Source organism: Aspergillus novofumigatus, assembly GCF_002847465.1.
Source record: "Aspergillus novofumigatus IBT 16806 chromosome Unknown P174scaffold_3, whole genome shotgun sequence".
Classification (NCBI taxonomy): Eukaryota; Fungi; Ascomycota; class Eurotiomycetes; order Eurotiales; family Aspergillaceae; genus Aspergillus; species Aspergillus novofumigatus.
In genome coordinates this window covers 2,952,943-2,967,727 of record NW_020194276.1, presented here as the reverse complement: position 1 = coordinate 2,967,727, position 14,785 = coordinate 2,952,943, and the positions used below count along the sequence as shown (strand labels likewise).

The following is a 14,785-nucleotide window of genomic DNA, read 5'->3' as shown; positions in this document are numbered from 1 at the left end:
TTGTAAGGTGGTGGTATTGGTCGGGGCGGAGGAGAAGGAGAAGGAGAAGGGAGAGAGAGGGGACTAAAAGGGAGTGGACTAGTGGGTGCTGTGGTGGGCTGCGACTGGTCCAAGAAAAGAAAGCGAACAGTCAAGAGGCTTAAAGTCCACCCAATCTTAGTAGTCTTTCTTTGCTAAGATTATTGTTATGTCGATGATGATGATGATGATGATGTTTGGTTCTTTAACCAGACAGTTGTAACGACTATGAATCGTCTTGACAGTGATGATGTTGGTGCTTGGATAAGAGGCAAAGAGGGTCGTCGGGTTTGTTGCCGCTTCGTATAGGAGGCCGTCCACCGCCACTGGTATTTATACCTTAGCTACAGAGAGATCGAGAAGAATATTCAGCACTACAAAAATGATGCCTATTTGAAGTTGAATTTATCATAATCACATAGACTAATGCTAATTGTTCCAGAATATTGCTGCCTCTCATGATGATGCGGCTGCTGATGAATGATGGCTCGGTAGACCAAGTCGTCAATGCCGTACTCCGTAGAAGTCGAGAAATCCTAAGGCAGAATCATTTTGACACTCGTCCTGGAGAAAGCATTTGAGCACAGTGAGTGGTAACGCTTAGGTGGCCTTTCACGAGGCCAGGAGGATGGCAAAAACAATTGCGCATGCTTCGTGGGGCTGGTCCCTATCCAAGAACCAGAAATTGATGTTCAATGCCTCAATGATCATAATCGGAAGCCTGGGAATGGTTCCTCCTGTCACTGGGCGGACCAGAGAAAGGGTTCATCCTCGTCCCATAAGCTAGATTACTTACCAATCATCGTATCCTCCTGGATGATGATCCTAGGCTTCCACATACCATTCATTATAATATGGAGGTACTCTTCTATATTCGAATCTATTGGGATGAATGGCCATCGCAATTGCTACAGAACCCTATTGCACGTACTAGTATTGGTTATTCTCTTGATTCTCTACCAGAACCCTGTAAGATTAGGTCCCGTCATAGTAGTCCATCACTGCGGAAGCATCAGCCAGATGGTCTACGGTCTACAAACATATGTACAATGGTAATACGGAATAGTCTCCGGACTCATTGTTATTACCTTACTGACTCCATGTGCATGAGTGCCTGATTGATCCGTCTTAAATGTCAATGATCTTCTGTATTCTCCTATCATCTTGAAGAGACGGAGACCTGGTTCTGGGCTTACCATTCTCACCTCACCGCCTTTTGGGAGGACTCCAGATCCTCCATAGACCAGGGGGCAACATTGAGATTCATATGCATCTAGTACACACTATTACTTGAGAAGACTGGAGAGGCACAGTCAAGAAATCTTCTTCGGATTCCAAGGTTCAAGACATTGCACTCAGAACAGCTGGTGACCATATCAGCTTCCAGCCATATCTCATCGCGGGGTTAAGCGGCGGATGGCGGGGCAGCTTCTAGAAGAGCAAGTTCTAAACAGCCATCACAGCGTCCTATATCAATGATTCACAGCTAAGGTATACTGTTGATCTTGAAACTATGTCCTCAAATGCCAATCCCAAACGTAGAATCGCCCTTAAAAATCACTCTGTCAACTATTCTTTTCTTACTGGGCTCGTGCGGTGTGTGTGGGAGTGGAAGCGGGTGGAACGTCCATGAACCATCTCGATTCGTCAGAACAGTACCGCCGCCCATCTACAGAGGTATTCCAAAATAGAGCGATAAGAAAAATTATCTGTGACACATTTTCTCCGTCATAAAGATTACATTATATTCAATTTCATTCAGTCGAATTTCAATCTAATATCTGAATTCATCGTCTTCATACGTCAATTGCTATATTTGGAGCACACTCTCCGGGAACCGCAGTTTTCAATCCTTGAGCAAATCACTTTCAGACCATCACCATGGACCCCAACATGAACAATCTCCTCAAATGGAGTATCGAGAACTCGACCTCAGCTCGGCAGGCCGGCGATTCCAATGACGCTGCTCCCGCCCCTACCTCTCGCAGCAATCTGAACCCTGAGCTGCTCTCTGCTCTGTTTGGAGGCCCCTCAGATGCCGACCTCATGAAAGCCGCCATGGAAGCGCTGCACTCGGACGAAGTCGATCTCGAGAACAAGATGATCGCATTTGACAACTTCGAGCAGCTCATTGAGTCTATCGATAACGCGAACAATTTGGAACCATTGGGTCTGTGGACGCCGCTCGTGGAACTGCTCAAGCACGAGGAAGCTGAAATGAGACGCATGGCCGCCTGGTGCATCGGAACCGCCGTGCAGAATAACGAAAAAGCGCAGGACAAGGTATGTGCTTTGTTACCGGCTCGCTTCCTGATTTACTGTGGAGAAAAAAAACGCTAACAGGCACATCTCCAGCTCATCGTTTTCAATGTCCTCCCAACCCTCGTCGCCATGTCCACCTCAGACCCGGCACCCGCCGCTCGCAAGAAGGCAGTGTACGCCATCTCTTCCGGAGTCCGCAACTACCAACCCGCCATGGATGAGTTCGTGAAGCACCTTCCGGAAGGATATACTAGCGGAGAAAAGATCGATGCGGCAGATATGGATGCTATCGACGCCTTGCTGGACAAGCTCAGGGCTCACCCGTCTGAAGTCTCCGCATGAACCCGCGTCTGCATTGCAATTAGACATATACCCTCATTCGCTGTGATGCTATCACGCATGTGAACTTCGCGAACTGGATGAATGGTTCTGATGGGCAGAATACCGCCGTTCCTGCCGCCCGCCATTGCTGCGCGTGGCCCCGCGTGTCTGGGCCGTCGGTGGGCGAACCCCCGCCTCGGTTGTATAAAAACATGGAGTAGCTCCGACTCGAGCGAGCTATGCTTGACAGGCTCTCATCCTGCAACCTGTATATCAGGCGAATTCGAGCGTTGAGCATGACTCCGCTAGGCTGCTATATTTGCACTTCCAAGCATTGCTTCGGCCCTCGAAGTATGAATGTTACCTGAGTGCAAATATGTAACCATATGCTACGTGCATTGTACGTGTACATGACGAATATAGATCAATAAATACAGAAACAAATCTTAACTATTTTGCGTCAGCTTGTGTAAACCTCACTGTTTCAAATCAAGTTCGACAGGCCACTGCCTAGCCTTAGACTAGGTACCCTTTTGCTAATGCCTAGACTGTATACGCGGTGAATGACCCTTTTCAATGTGCCACCGCTACTTTATGTTCTCTACGAAACAAGTTCGTGATCGCCGAAATTCAAATTCTAGAACAATTCATCAAGTATAAACATAAACAGAGCATAAGGTAGGTATGCCAGGCTGAAAGTACAGAACCCTCGAGTACAAGTGCGCCAGTCAAGAGAAAACAAATAAGGTATGGCTGTGACGCACTGAACATGCTCCCACTCGTACCAAGAACGCAGCAAACAACGCACAAAATCCAAAATCAGTCAGTCCATGGCTACAACGCAAGGTTGTAGGTGTAATCATCCTCTATGTTCTGCGAGATCCATAGAACAATAGTACTGTAGCAAATCAATCAGCAATGGGGACAGATGTGTAGCTGCAGGAAACACATCAACAAACCTTAGCATGACCAAGCCATTGGCAACGACGTTAGCGATTCCAAAATACAACGTCGGTAACGGGTAATTCTTGATCAGATATTTCAAGACCATGACCGTCTATTTCCATTTCCAAATCAGCACTTTCAGCCCTCGACGTCCGCAGCAGCCGCAAAGAAAAGAGAAGAGACGAACCACACTCCCCGCCAAACCGCCCGCCAGCAGCGCAAACCCCAGGAACAGCACAAACCGCGCCTTCCACGCCACGCCGCTCCCGCTATAGCTGAAACTATCCGCCTGCAGCCGCGACTTCTCAATCGAGTTGATCACCAACATCCCGAGCGCCGAGCAGATACCGGGAATCCAGTCGACGAACTTGACGTTTACTTTGGACCCGTTGCGTGAGCTGTGCGAGAATGCGGCCGCATCGACGAGGAAGAAGAATCCGAGGGAGAACTGCTCGCAAAATATGGTCAGTCACTCTTGGTGCTGTGCTGTATTGCGTTCAAGAAGACGGGGTCGAGCTCACCAGAGCTCCTGACGTGTAGACGCCCGCATTACGGACGCTCGAGTTATTCAGCCATTCGGGCTTGGACCATCGGAAGAGACGGTTGTTGGAAACTTCCATTGCGAGCTTTTGTTGGAGTCAGATGCCGTATAGAGTAGCTGTGCTATGGCAGGCGTAAAAGTACGTATGTTTGCTCGATCGACATCCGCATGCACAGCTATCTGGGGTTATGATGCAGTCAGTGCCCGGACCTCGGAGATTCACAATATCCGATATATGCGTAGCCCCATGATGCATCCTTGCCAATTCTATACCTCCGTATCAACGATAACGTCGCCAGGGACATCTGTTACATTCGCGTCTGGACTCGAATTTACTTGTGCGAATACTGCTGTACAGCGAGTCAGATGGGCGGTTACAGTTCACAAACAGCTCAAAATCAACATTGAGATCTCGAATTTCAAGTAGACCAATCAATTGCTTAATTCATGACATCGTATCTCATTAATCTGTACCAGACAGATATCAATTCTCTTCACAAAATAGCCTCAAGAATTCGTCTATATATGTCATTGCCTTTTCTTTGTCCAGCAAAGGCGGAAGCTCCTTCACGGCCCCGTCGGTACTGGGGCATTGCTTCAGATACTTGCGGAGGGCAAATGTTGATGCGCGATAAGTTGCATGATACATCGCCTTGAACTCATCTTCGTCGGTACCAGAAGTTGCCCCTATCTCAGTGGACAAATTCACATCCGAATCCACCCCATTGCCATTTTTGGCTGTGCTTGTAGGTCGCGATGAGCGATTGAAGCCGTACAATCGCATGCATGTCAAGATCGTACGAGTGATGGTATATTTATTCTCAGAAATAATGGTTTCTGCATCCTTGGGCATCGCAGAAGGCTCCAGCTTGTCGTCCGAAGACGGTAACGCCGTCGAGTGTTCCCTTCGGGACATAGATTCCACTGGATTCGGGGTGTTCTTCCGCGAAGCAAAGTGGCTTCTGCGGCTGCTAGGTCGGGACTGTTCATTTCGGATATCAGACGGTCTGAGGGGATGCAGATTGGCCCCAATGGACAATGACCGCGACCGCTGACAGGCTATCTTCTCCAATAATGGCAGCGACGGTTCCTCGGACTCACGTTTGATTCTGAAAGTCTGTAGATGTTGGGAGGGATGAGAAAGCGAGCTGGCCATCAACTGGGAGACTGCCTCTCCTCCTTTCTGTCGCACTTTCTTGTGATGCTGAGCAGCTGTCTCAAACAGCGTAGCAACTCGTTTACGCTTGGGGCTGGGTGACCGAATGTCCGGAAGAAATTCAGCAAATCGTCCGTCGCCGGCGAGCCCGTCCGGATCTTCCGGTGGGGAACAAAGAGCCTGAGTCTTTGTGATGAGGGACGAAGAAAGCGGGGTCGCATAGATTCTCAGCTCCTGCTTATGAACATGAGATGCATACTCATACGGCCCGGGAGAAGACGAGATAGGCGGAGTAGGTGGCCGTTCAACTGAGCCTGCGCTTGACAGGACACCATGGACCAATAGATCTGTTGTAAGGAGACAAGAGGCCTTGGTTCGAGATGGTCTGTCGATACTAAGAAGGATTCCGACCGGACATTGAAACGTATGGAACTTTTCTAGTTCCTCCTCCTGCAGCCATATGTTGCCCAGCAATTTGCTCTTGAGCCATTGTGATGTTTCGGCGTCAGCTGTGTGTACTTCAAGGCTCGGTCCAGTTCGGGCGTAACAGGGTATCAGTGCGGGATTCACGAAGCTTCGAAAGGCTAAACTTGAATCTTTGAGTGTATCCGGTTGCCAATTCGACGTCCGGTCGATTAAACGTAAACCTGTAAATTCGGTAGTGAGCAGCGCGCAAAGCAGAGGGCTCAGTCGCGTGAAGCGGTACCTCGAAGCAGAGATTGCCTGTCCAGCGCAATGGATCCAGACCAAATGTCCATTGTAGAGTAATTATGTGGCCCGAGAATCGCATATCTTGCTGATGTGAAGATTCGCTGGTGCAGATACAGGCGCACTTTATTAGGTTGCTGTAGTGGGAGGTTTCTACTTGCAACACGACGCGCTCTGGATACCGGCGCGAGGTCACGTGCCATCTACTCTGTCTATCTAAACCAATTAGTCGACATGGCTGTATCCGAAATCTTGTCTAGATACCAATACCATGCGAATATATAGCATGAGTTTAAAAAGGATCATCGAAGCTTAAGCCCAGCTAGGGGTATTACCCAAGAAATACCGTGGCAATGCTCTATATAACTTCTCATCGGCTATAGTACACCGTTCGTATCGCTGATAAAACAGGGTCAAATGAAACAGGCTGCAGTTCATGAAACTTCACATAAGAGTAACTGTAGGCCAAATCAAGCGGGAAAAAACAACTTGTCACTTGTGGTGAGCCAGTGCCCTAGGGCTTCACAGAGGGCTTATGAACGGTCTGCTGGAATGGTGTCGTAGAAAAAGTATCCGCCCTCGAGCGTTCCCCGTTGGCTGACGCTTTATGGAGATCAAAACTCCTCTTGCTCCTTGAAGAACATCGAGAAACTGATAATAGTGCCGTAAATCAGAAGACCTCCGAGGATGGACATGATCATGGCAGGGAGCTGGATAGCTCCGCTATGTGCAAGCACGGCCGGCAGGGCTAGACTCATCGGCATTAGGTACCAATCATATGACAGAAGGTTTGCAAAGCATATAATGAGGGTATCCCACGAGACGCAAATGCGACGGAGGAAAGAGGATGGCAGTAGACTGAACAAACTTACCAATACCCATCAACACCAGGAAACCAGTCAAGAATCGTCCAAAATCAGCAACTGCATTACCAGAACTGTCCATAAAATCATCTGGATTAGCGCATCGAGCGCAAATCCAGTTCGGTAGAGGAGCGATGACATATGTCGCAACCACAATCAACGGGAGGAAGTTGTGCCAGAGAGCGGAGGAGAGGATGACCAGAAGAAAGCCAATGGCAAGAACCTAAGCAGCAAAGATATTGTATCAGTACAATGCGCCACCAAAGCAATAATAGATAATGAGGGACTCACAAAGGAGAGAGCGATAATAGTCTTAAGACCTGCCATCATGACTGCGGAGATACAGGACCTCGAAGGGCCCAAGGCAGGTGAGATATGAGGAATTCGTTCTCTGTAAACAGAGCCAGCAGCGACTTATCTCCAGATATCGGATATGATCTAAATCACAGAGACTGTTTTGTCTGCATCGAGACGGTCTGGGTCGGTTTAAGTGATAAGCGTGGGCTAGCGGCACAGCTGCAGCTGTGGAGGTGACGTTGGCGATGGGGCATTATTGGCAGCCTCAGGCACACAGGTCCGAGCTTACCCAGCAGGCGGAGAGCTTCCCATGTACCACTGACAGTTGCTGGAGGTCACCGCGTCAGTCGCTCACTGCCTGCTTCGATACTGCTTGTCTCTCTATCCCCCCTCCCTGCATCATCAATCTTTTTCGACCTCTTCCTGTTGCTATTGAGCTTCACAGGAGCAATAATCTACCGAGACTGAATCCTCCTTACTACACTCCCTCCTCAACCATAGCCCGCAATCATGTTCAGAAACAATTACGACAACGATGCAGTCACCTTGTAGGTCCACCGAGCTATCCTATCCATGTTATAAGGCTCTCTCATAACTAACAAACCATTGATTGGGACAGCTCGCCGCAAGGCCGGATATTCCAGGTTGAATATGCACAGGAAGCAGTCAAGCAAGGGTCAGTTGTCGTAGGACTTGTCAACAAGACACATGCCGTGTTGGTCGGTCTAAAGGTACGAACTGTCTTCAGATTTACGTGCTCCCATCGCAGAGGACAGCTGATATGCTAATACGTTTTATTTTTGCTACCTCTAGCGAAACGCCGAAGAACTATCCTCCTATCAGAAGAAGATCATCGAAGTTGACTCCCATATGGGCATTGCTATTGCCGGTCTGGCATCGGACGCTCGTGTGCTCTCCAACTACATGAAGCAACAGTGCCTTGGTTCCAGAATGACTTACGGCCGCCCACTGCCAGTGGATCGTATCGTTACTCAAATCGGCGATCGCGCCCAGACCAACACTCAGCAATATGGCAAGCGACCATACGGTGTCGGTCTGCTCGTTGCAGGTGTCGACGAGGCTGGACCCCATCTGTTTGAATTCCAGCCCTCCGGTATGATTCAAGAGATGCTTGCTTGCGCCATCGGGGCTCGTTCGCAAATGGCGCGGACTTACCTGGAGCGGAATCTGGACAAATTCGCCGACTGCAGCCGGGAAGAACTGATTAGCCACGGACTCCGGGCTTTGAAAGAAACTTTGTCTCATGATAAGGAGCTGACGGTGGACAACACGTCTGTCGGGGTGGTGGGACTTGCTGGAGAAGGGGCTCAGGGCAAGATCGAGACCTTCAAGTTATATGATGGCCAGAGCATCTCACCGTTGCTGGAAGCTCTTGAGCAGACAGATTCCGGGGAGACGAAAGAAGAGGAGTCGATGGAGGTCGATTCATAGTTCCCTTTGGACTTAACGCCGATAGATATGCAAGCTTGATCTCTTTCCTCTTCTTGTGGATCCGCTTCCCTATGCTTATTCTATACTCCGGCATATTCGGTAGTACGATCTGATTCGGGATATGGTTGTGGGATTATGGATCCATCACGGATGGTGCAAAACTAAATGTCAGAAATTCGTAATGGTAGTGTCTCTTGCATTGCATCAATCGTTCTAGGTCTATTTCATCCCATCATGTATCCGAGCTGCTAGTCAAAAACAGTCCCCGAGCCGAAGGTAGTACCACCAGCAATCCGCTTGGACTGAACTCATTCCTGGCCCCAATCCAGGTCCATCCTGCCATTGCTAACCCGGTACTCCAGCAGCTTCGGCAGAACCTCGCGAGGATCCTTCGCCTCGACTAGGATCTTGCCATTGTCTGCACCAATGTACCCCTCCTTGACAGCGCTCTGCACCCACGACAACAGCCCATCCCAGTACCCATTGACATTCAGCAACACAATCCCCAAATGGTGAATACCCAGCTGATTCCACGTCGTCATCTCCATGACCTCCTCGATAGTCCCAAACCCACCCGCCAGCGACACGAAGCCCGACCCAGGGCCCCCGCCATGACCTTCTCAGCCATAAGCCGCTTCCGCGTATGCATGTCCGGCACAATCGTCGTAGTCCCGTACTCGGACTCTCCCAGCAGAGCAGTCTTGTCAAGCGGTTCCTTGATGGTCCGCTCCGCGCCCTTCCCGCTGCTCTCCGTGGGCTTCTCCTCCTCCCGCTTGTTGTCGTAGCCTGGTTCTACGCGGACGAGCGCCCGCGGGATCACGCCGTGGACGGCTTGTGGGCCGGAGAGGGAGACGAGAGTGCGCGCCAGCTCGCCCATTAGCCCCTTTGTGCCACCGCCGTAGACGAGCTGGACGTTGTGCTTGTGGAATTCGTGGGCTAGGGCGCGGGCGGTTTCCATGTGAATGGGGTCATTGCCTGCCACTGAGCCGCAGCTGGAATGGATTGCATTGTGTTAATAAGCTTTTCGCCATGGATAAGGTTGGAGAGCTTGTTGTTTTAGAGGGGATGGCGTTTCCGGTGGATGGCAGGGAGGGGAGGGGTGCTTACAAGACACAGACGACTGCAGGCTTGTCTTTTTGTGTGGTGGCCATGGCGATTGCTATGCGTTTGGCAGATTGAAGGATCTATGGTATAAGGATTCTATGAATGAAAGGAGATGTGTCTAGTGTAACATTCGAGGCAATCGTTGTTAAGTGGAGGACTATAAATATATCACACGGATAAGCTGGTACAATCCGTGACCTCAGGATTGGCCAGGTCAGAAAGATCAAAGAGCAATAATAGCTTCTTTTTTATTCGGATATCTCCACGAAAATCTAACCATGTCTAGGATTATAGTCGATTGCTTGACCGTATTTTCTGTCCATCTTTGAGTCATCTCCAGTGGGTTTTGTGATAAGTAGCTGCAGCCTAGCTGGACATTACTTGACTAAATCCATTCCTGGATGCAATAGTTGTGACTCATTGCTGTACTGCCACCTGCTCTAACTTCATTTAGATCTGGTAACGTAAAGAAATGCTTGTTTTCTTATGAATAGCCGCATTAATATTAAGTCTCTTGGGGTATCTTGTAGAAGTCTAGTGCATTAACAAGAACATGCTTCAACCGCCAACTCGGCCCTTTTTCTTCTTTAATCTACTCTCATCAGCGCTAGATGGCGTCCCGACCTTCTCCGGGCCTTTTCCCGGTGTATCCACTCTCATCAATGGAGTCCCCATCTTCGTAGGAATCGTATTTGGCGCCTGTTTTGCTGTCGCCGTCCGATCTACGTCATTGGCCTTGGACATGATGAACGATCCAGGCTCGCCGACCAACGGATTCTCATCCATGTACTCGTCCTCATATCTGAGAAACAGATTTAGCGATTCAGCGAGTGTCCTCGTATCCTGGAATGTAGAAGTAGTGTTCCCCGTCTGCGACCCCACCAGCGGGACTCTGGCCGGGTTCTCTGCATCGGGCATGGGCGTGTTCTCCTTGCTCTGCTGAGACGGGACGCCAGGTTGACCGGCATCAGCCGGTTTCGGAGCTGGTGGTAGATAGGTATGCCCATGGGCCGGGGTGAAAATGGGCAGCGTCGAGGCGGTTTTCAGAAGACTGGTTAGGGATGTGACAGCAGAGAGCTGATGCAATTTCGGTCAGCCATACCTTCCCATACGCGAGAGAGATAGAACCATTGTAGACGTACAATGCGGTTACCAACGACACTTGCAACCGAAGGAGCCATGTAGATACAATCCCCCACCACAAAAAATGTCGCCAGGACCACCACCTCATCTTCCTGACCAGCGCGCTTTCGCCGCATCTGCTTGCGGATCACCCATACGTTCGAGGGTTCGTGAGCGAACTGAGAATCTGTCTGCGCAGCGGCTTGCAACGGATCGTAAGCGACGACAAACTCCAGGCCCTGCATAGTCCGCAACCGCCCTTCAAAGGCTTCGCGGGTCTCGACGAAATGGCGAAAGGCTTCATTGTAGTTGGCCTGGATAGCGAGGGAGGCGTTATTCGAGGTGGCATCGAAGAAGGGTGACTCTGCAAAATAGAACAGAACTGATCGTTGCTCATCGCGTCAAAAATTGAGTTCTGAAATCTGCAAGCTTGCTAAGCCCAGAGAAGCTGCCCTTACTGTTATTCGAATGCAGATATCCTCCCATCATCTGGACGTGCGGGGGAGACCGCCAGAGGATCTCCTCTAACGAAGCATCCTGAGGACCGGCCATTGAGATGCCTCTTAATCTTGCAGAATAGACAAAAGTCGACGCACGCGTATAGGTCGAGAGCCAGGTCGCAGCGATGCTCGATTGTCTTCCCAGGGATCGCTGGTGTGACGGCAGATGTTCACCAGTTGATACCTCTGCCGAGAAGAAAGTGATGTTTGGAATGTTTGCAGTAAGTTCCATAGCTGCTGCATATCGTACCAAGTAAAGCCTAAACTAGTACAGAATATTGATGCTTATGAGAACAGCAAGGTACTTCTGAAAGAACTGTATATTTGTCTAAAGTTATATAATTTCTTCATGAGGATATCATGAGGTATCTCCGAGTAACCAACGCCATGCCCAAGTCCCCCACGCTGAATGTTGAATCGACCTCTTATCATCTAATGCAAATCGTATAAAAATCGCTGCAAATGTTGAAGTATTCGCCTTGGGTACCCATAACGTCATCATAAAAAAAAAAAAAGAAGAAGCGTCGCTATGGATTAAGCGGAGCGAAAATCCCACAGACCGTACGCAACTTGGTCAACATCTCATCCCATTCCCCTTCGGGAGTACTCAGAGTGGTCACGGCTCCCCCAGCGCCAATTCGCCAGAGTTGCTCGTCATTTTGCTCATTGGAGCAGGTGAAAGCTGTGCGGATGAGCACTGAGAAGCTCCCCCCGCCACCAAGATCGAGGAAGCCCATGACGCCCGAATAGATCCCACGTTTTCGGTCCTCGATGGAGCTGAGGTGCATGCATGAGCGTTCCTTAGGGGCACCAGTCATCGAGCCGGGCGGCAGACATCTTTGCAACGCGGTCAGTCCGTATCCGGACATGTTCGAGGAGGGTAACTGCGGCATATCCCGTGCGGCAAATCCGGGCCGATTTCGATCAACCCTGGCTTTGACATGAGTGATCATCTGGTAAACACGTCCGTGATCCTCCACTTCCAGGAGCTTTTCCACGTGAACGCCGCCCGAGCCACAGATGCCGTAGAGGTCGTGGCGGATCAGATCGGCGATCATGAGATTCTCCGCTATCTCCTTCGTCGATCCAAGGATTTCGCGGGCCTTCTCCATGGTCATATCTTCGGTTTTCCTCACAGTGCCCTTCATTGGCTTCATTTCCAGTGTAGAGTCCCGATCCCAGTTGAGGAAGCATTCGGGGCTGCTGCTGACAATCTTGACGTGACCTAGTCGCACAAAACCACTAAAGGCGGCGGGGTTGTACTTCCTCAAACGCTTGTACAGCTTCCAGGGGAAACTGGCACGGCCACTCTGACTAGCCGGAGAGGGTAGCGTAATCAACGTTTCGCCAGTGAGACATAGTTCGTACGATTCACCAGCTTCCAGCTCAGCCTGACAAGCCTTGATCTGCCTCTGATAATTCTCCTGGGTTGGGAATTTGATGACGCTCTGCTTGAGGATAGAATCCAAGAACTCTGCCTCGGTGTCACTGGTGCAGACCTTGCATTGACTCCTGCTATGTGCAAGGTCCTGTAAGAACTGCTCGGTCTGATGCAGCCATCCAGTCGGTAGATCATCGTCAGCCCGTGTTGACTGGACCGTGATTTGACCTGCCTTGTGGTCAACAACGATACTCCTTTCAGTCCACAGCAAGCTGGCGTCGGCAGGGTCTTCTCCGGCATTGTTGCTGGTTGGATGGATTTCTGCAGCTGTTTTGGGACGTGCAAGACAGGCCAGCCCCATTTCATAGGAAAAGTAGCCCAGGAAACCTCCCCAGAACGGCACGGTGAGGCATCCTGAATCAACCTTCTTCATGTCCATTACAAATCTCAGTATATCCCAGAATTGCGAGACCGACAAAGTTCTCTCGATGATGTTCTCTGTCACTGACTGCCCACTCGGGGAACTTTCTGTCCTCTGGCAATCCTGCAGCTTCTCCAGCAGGAGTCTCTGAGTCTCAGAGTAGTATTCGAGCCTCCAGCTGGAGGGGCTTGGCACCGAGATTATGCTGTACCTCCCATTAGATTGGAATAGCACGGTTGGCGAGTCGGGAGCATTCAGGTTCTCGCAGACGACCTCGGCATCCAGACTCCTCGCTGTAAAGGTACGATATGCGGAACAGGAGGAAGTGCTTGCGCTCCAATCCAACATTGTGGACGCGGCGTCGGGAAGAGTAATACTACCACTGGCGTAGTGGTTAGGGTCTGGGAGACTGCCATATCCTCCTCGCCCCGTCTTTTTGTTGTAGTTCAGGGCCATATCCCACCATCTTCGGAGTAACTCAGCGCAAGCTGCCCTGTCAGATTTGCAAGACTCAGGGTGAAACTGCACCCCCAAAGTGGTTTCTTCTGGTGGCGCACAGCCATGGGAATCTGTGTCCTTTCGTCTTCTAGCAGAAACCAAGCTAGAAGGTCAAGGTTCTTGGAAGCGAATCGATCAACATGAGGGTTTCCACTGTCGCCCCCTCGAGTCAACTGGTCCGGAGCATCCAGTTTGGCATAAAGCGAGTGATAAAGCGTGACTTCAACATCTTGCACGTTTTCGAAAATGTCCCTGTTGACAGTCTTGATTCGATGAACCTGGCCATGTAGTGGATATGGCAATCGTCCTATAGGAATGCCCTGATGAAGACAGAGACTCTGAAAACCAAGACAGATTCCGAATACGGGTAACATGTCTGCGCCGCTCAGGTTCCAAATATCTCGCATGATGCCGACATCTTTAGCAACATTCGGATCCCCAGGACCAGGGCCAAGCACGACAGCTTCGAAATGCTGCAGGTACTCGACCATGTTGCCTTCTGGCCAATCGGAGTCGATGGTCATCACGGAGACTTTAACATCCAGAACCTCTTCGAGCATTGCGACAACATTGTAGGAGAAGGAATCGTATGCATCAATGTAGAGGACATTTCTTCGGGCAGGAGCATCGACACCCGAGCCAGATGACTGGCCGGCACCTGAAGCCCTCACATCATCACCTATAAATGGCGCCATATTGCTGTGGCCCGCAGGCTCCGACGGTACTCACAGAGAAACACCAAAAGGGGAGTGCGTTAAAGTGAAAGGCGAAGCTGGATGCAATTGTGCGACACAGCGATCAACCAAGTGAGAATGAATCAAAGACCTCAAGAGCGTATCTAGTCGATAGCCAGAATTCATCGGCCAAGGACCAGGAGTGGCGATAGGTAAATCTTGAGATACACTGTCCTCTACCTGAGGGGCCAATTTTTGATCAGTTAATCGCCGCCATGGAAGAAATGTACATATCGGAGAATGCAATAGAAATTCAAAAGAGTTAAAAACATAGGAGAAAGATCGTGAAAGAGAAAAGGACAGACAGTGGCTCCTCCGTGTAGATAAAAAAATACCACGGCGGAAAGAAAAGGGTCCCTGGAAGTGGAGCGGCAATCAACGGAACATTTTGCTCTACGATCCTTGGGTCCTTCTCCGATAACCTTTCTTCCCGCAAACGGTCCAGCATCGGTTGATGAAGAT

The 14,785-nt window shown here is 50.1% G+C and overlaps 8 protein-coding genes across 8 annotated transcripts; 2 read left to right on the top strand and 6 right to left on the bottom strand.

The window, feature by feature from the left end:
- The first annotated feature begins 1,540 nt into the window (after positions 1–1,540).
- Positions 1,541–2,917, top strand: fes1 (Hsp70 nucleotide exchange factor FES1). The gene is made up of 2 exons (XM_024827051.1): positions 1,541–2,301; positions 2,374–2,917. The coding sequence occupies exons 1-2, from the start codon at positions 1,900–1,902 to the stop codon at positions 2,620–2,622; spliced, it is 651 nt and encodes a 216-aa protein (XP_024684416.1). The 5' UTR covers positions 1,541–1,899; the 3' UTR covers positions 2,623–2,917.
- Positions 2,918–3,219: 302 nt separating this feature from the next.
- P174DRAFT_503099 (UPF0220 family protein) lies at positions 3,220–4,266 on the bottom strand. The gene is made up of 4 exons (XM_024831132.1): positions 4,068–4,266; positions 3,734–3,994; positions 3,561–3,658; positions 3,220–3,499 (listed from the first exon to the last, which is right to left on the bottom strand). Exons 1-4 carry the CDS (start codon positions 4,164–4,166, stop codon positions 3,436–3,438), a joined length of 522 nt encoding a protein of 173 aa, XP_024684415.1. The 5' UTR covers positions 4,167–4,266; the 3' UTR covers positions 3,220–3,435.
- Positions 4,267–4,539: 273 nt separating this feature from the next.
- On the bottom strand, positions 4,540–6,076 carry P174DRAFT_503098 (uncharacterized protein). Its single transcript, XM_024831131.1, has 2 exons — positions 5,950–6,076; positions 4,540–5,890 (listed from the first exon to the last, which is right to left on the bottom strand). The coding sequence occupies exons 1-2, from the start codon at positions 5,999–6,001 to the stop codon at positions 4,572–4,574; spliced, it is 1,371 nt and encodes a 456-aa protein (XP_024684414.1). The 5' UTR covers positions 6,002–6,076; the 3' UTR covers positions 4,540–4,571.
- Positions 6,077–6,267: 191 nt separating this feature from the next.
- P174DRAFT_440432 (Vps55 family protein) lies at positions 6,268–7,278 on the bottom strand. Its single transcript, XM_024827050.1, has 3 exons — positions 7,106–7,278; positions 6,824–7,037; positions 6,268–6,699 (listed from the first exon to the last, which is right to left on the bottom strand). The coding sequence occupies exons 1-3, from the start codon at positions 7,139–7,141 to the stop codon at positions 6,566–6,568; spliced, it is 384 nt and encodes a 127-aa protein (XP_024684413.1). The 5' UTR covers positions 7,142–7,278; the 3' UTR covers positions 6,268–6,565.
- Positions 7,279–7,449: 171 nt separating this feature from the next.
- Positions 7,450–8,742, top strand: pre5 (proteasome core particle subunit alpha 6). Its single transcript, XM_024823364.1, has 3 exons — positions 7,450–7,659; positions 7,731–7,842; positions 7,925–8,742. Exons 1-3 carry the CDS (start codon positions 7,622–7,624, stop codon positions 8,561–8,563), a joined length of 789 nt encoding a protein of 262 aa, XP_024684412.1. The 5' UTR covers positions 7,450–7,621; the 3' UTR covers positions 8,564–8,742.
- Positions 8,743–8,871: 129 nt separating this feature from the next.
- Positions 8,872–9,714, bottom strand: P174DRAFT_459315 (LOG family protein; the record flags this gene model as incomplete). Its single annotated transcript, XM_024829754.1, has 3 exons — positions 8,872–9,117; positions 9,180–9,555; positions 9,671–9,714. 3 exons carry the CDS (start codon positions 9,712–9,714, stop codon positions 8,872–8,874), a joined length of 666 nt encoding a protein of 221 aa, XP_024684411.1.
- Positions 9,715–10,225: 511 nt separating this feature from the next.
- med6 (mediator complex subunit MED6) lies at positions 10,226–11,341 on the bottom strand (the record flags this gene model as incomplete). Its single annotated transcript, XM_024822145.1, has 3 exons — positions 10,226–10,744; positions 10,810–11,171; positions 11,248–11,341. The coding sequence occupies 3 exons, from the start codon at positions 11,339–11,341 to the stop codon at positions 10,226–10,228; spliced, it is 975 nt and encodes a 324-aa protein (XP_024684410.1).
- Positions 11,342–11,816: 475 nt separating this feature from the next.
- On the bottom strand, positions 11,817–14,767 carry pabA (aminodeoxychorismate synthase pabA; the record flags this gene model as incomplete). Its single annotated transcript, XM_024828911.1, has 2 exons — positions 13,620–14,767; positions 11,817–13,557 (listed from the first exon to the last, which is right to left on the bottom strand). Exons 1-2 carry the CDS (start codon positions 14,282–14,284, stop codon positions 11,817–11,819), a joined length of 2,406 nt encoding a protein of 801 aa, XP_024684409.1. The 5' UTR covers positions 14,285–14,767.
- Positions 14,768–14,785: the final 18 nt, after the last annotated feature.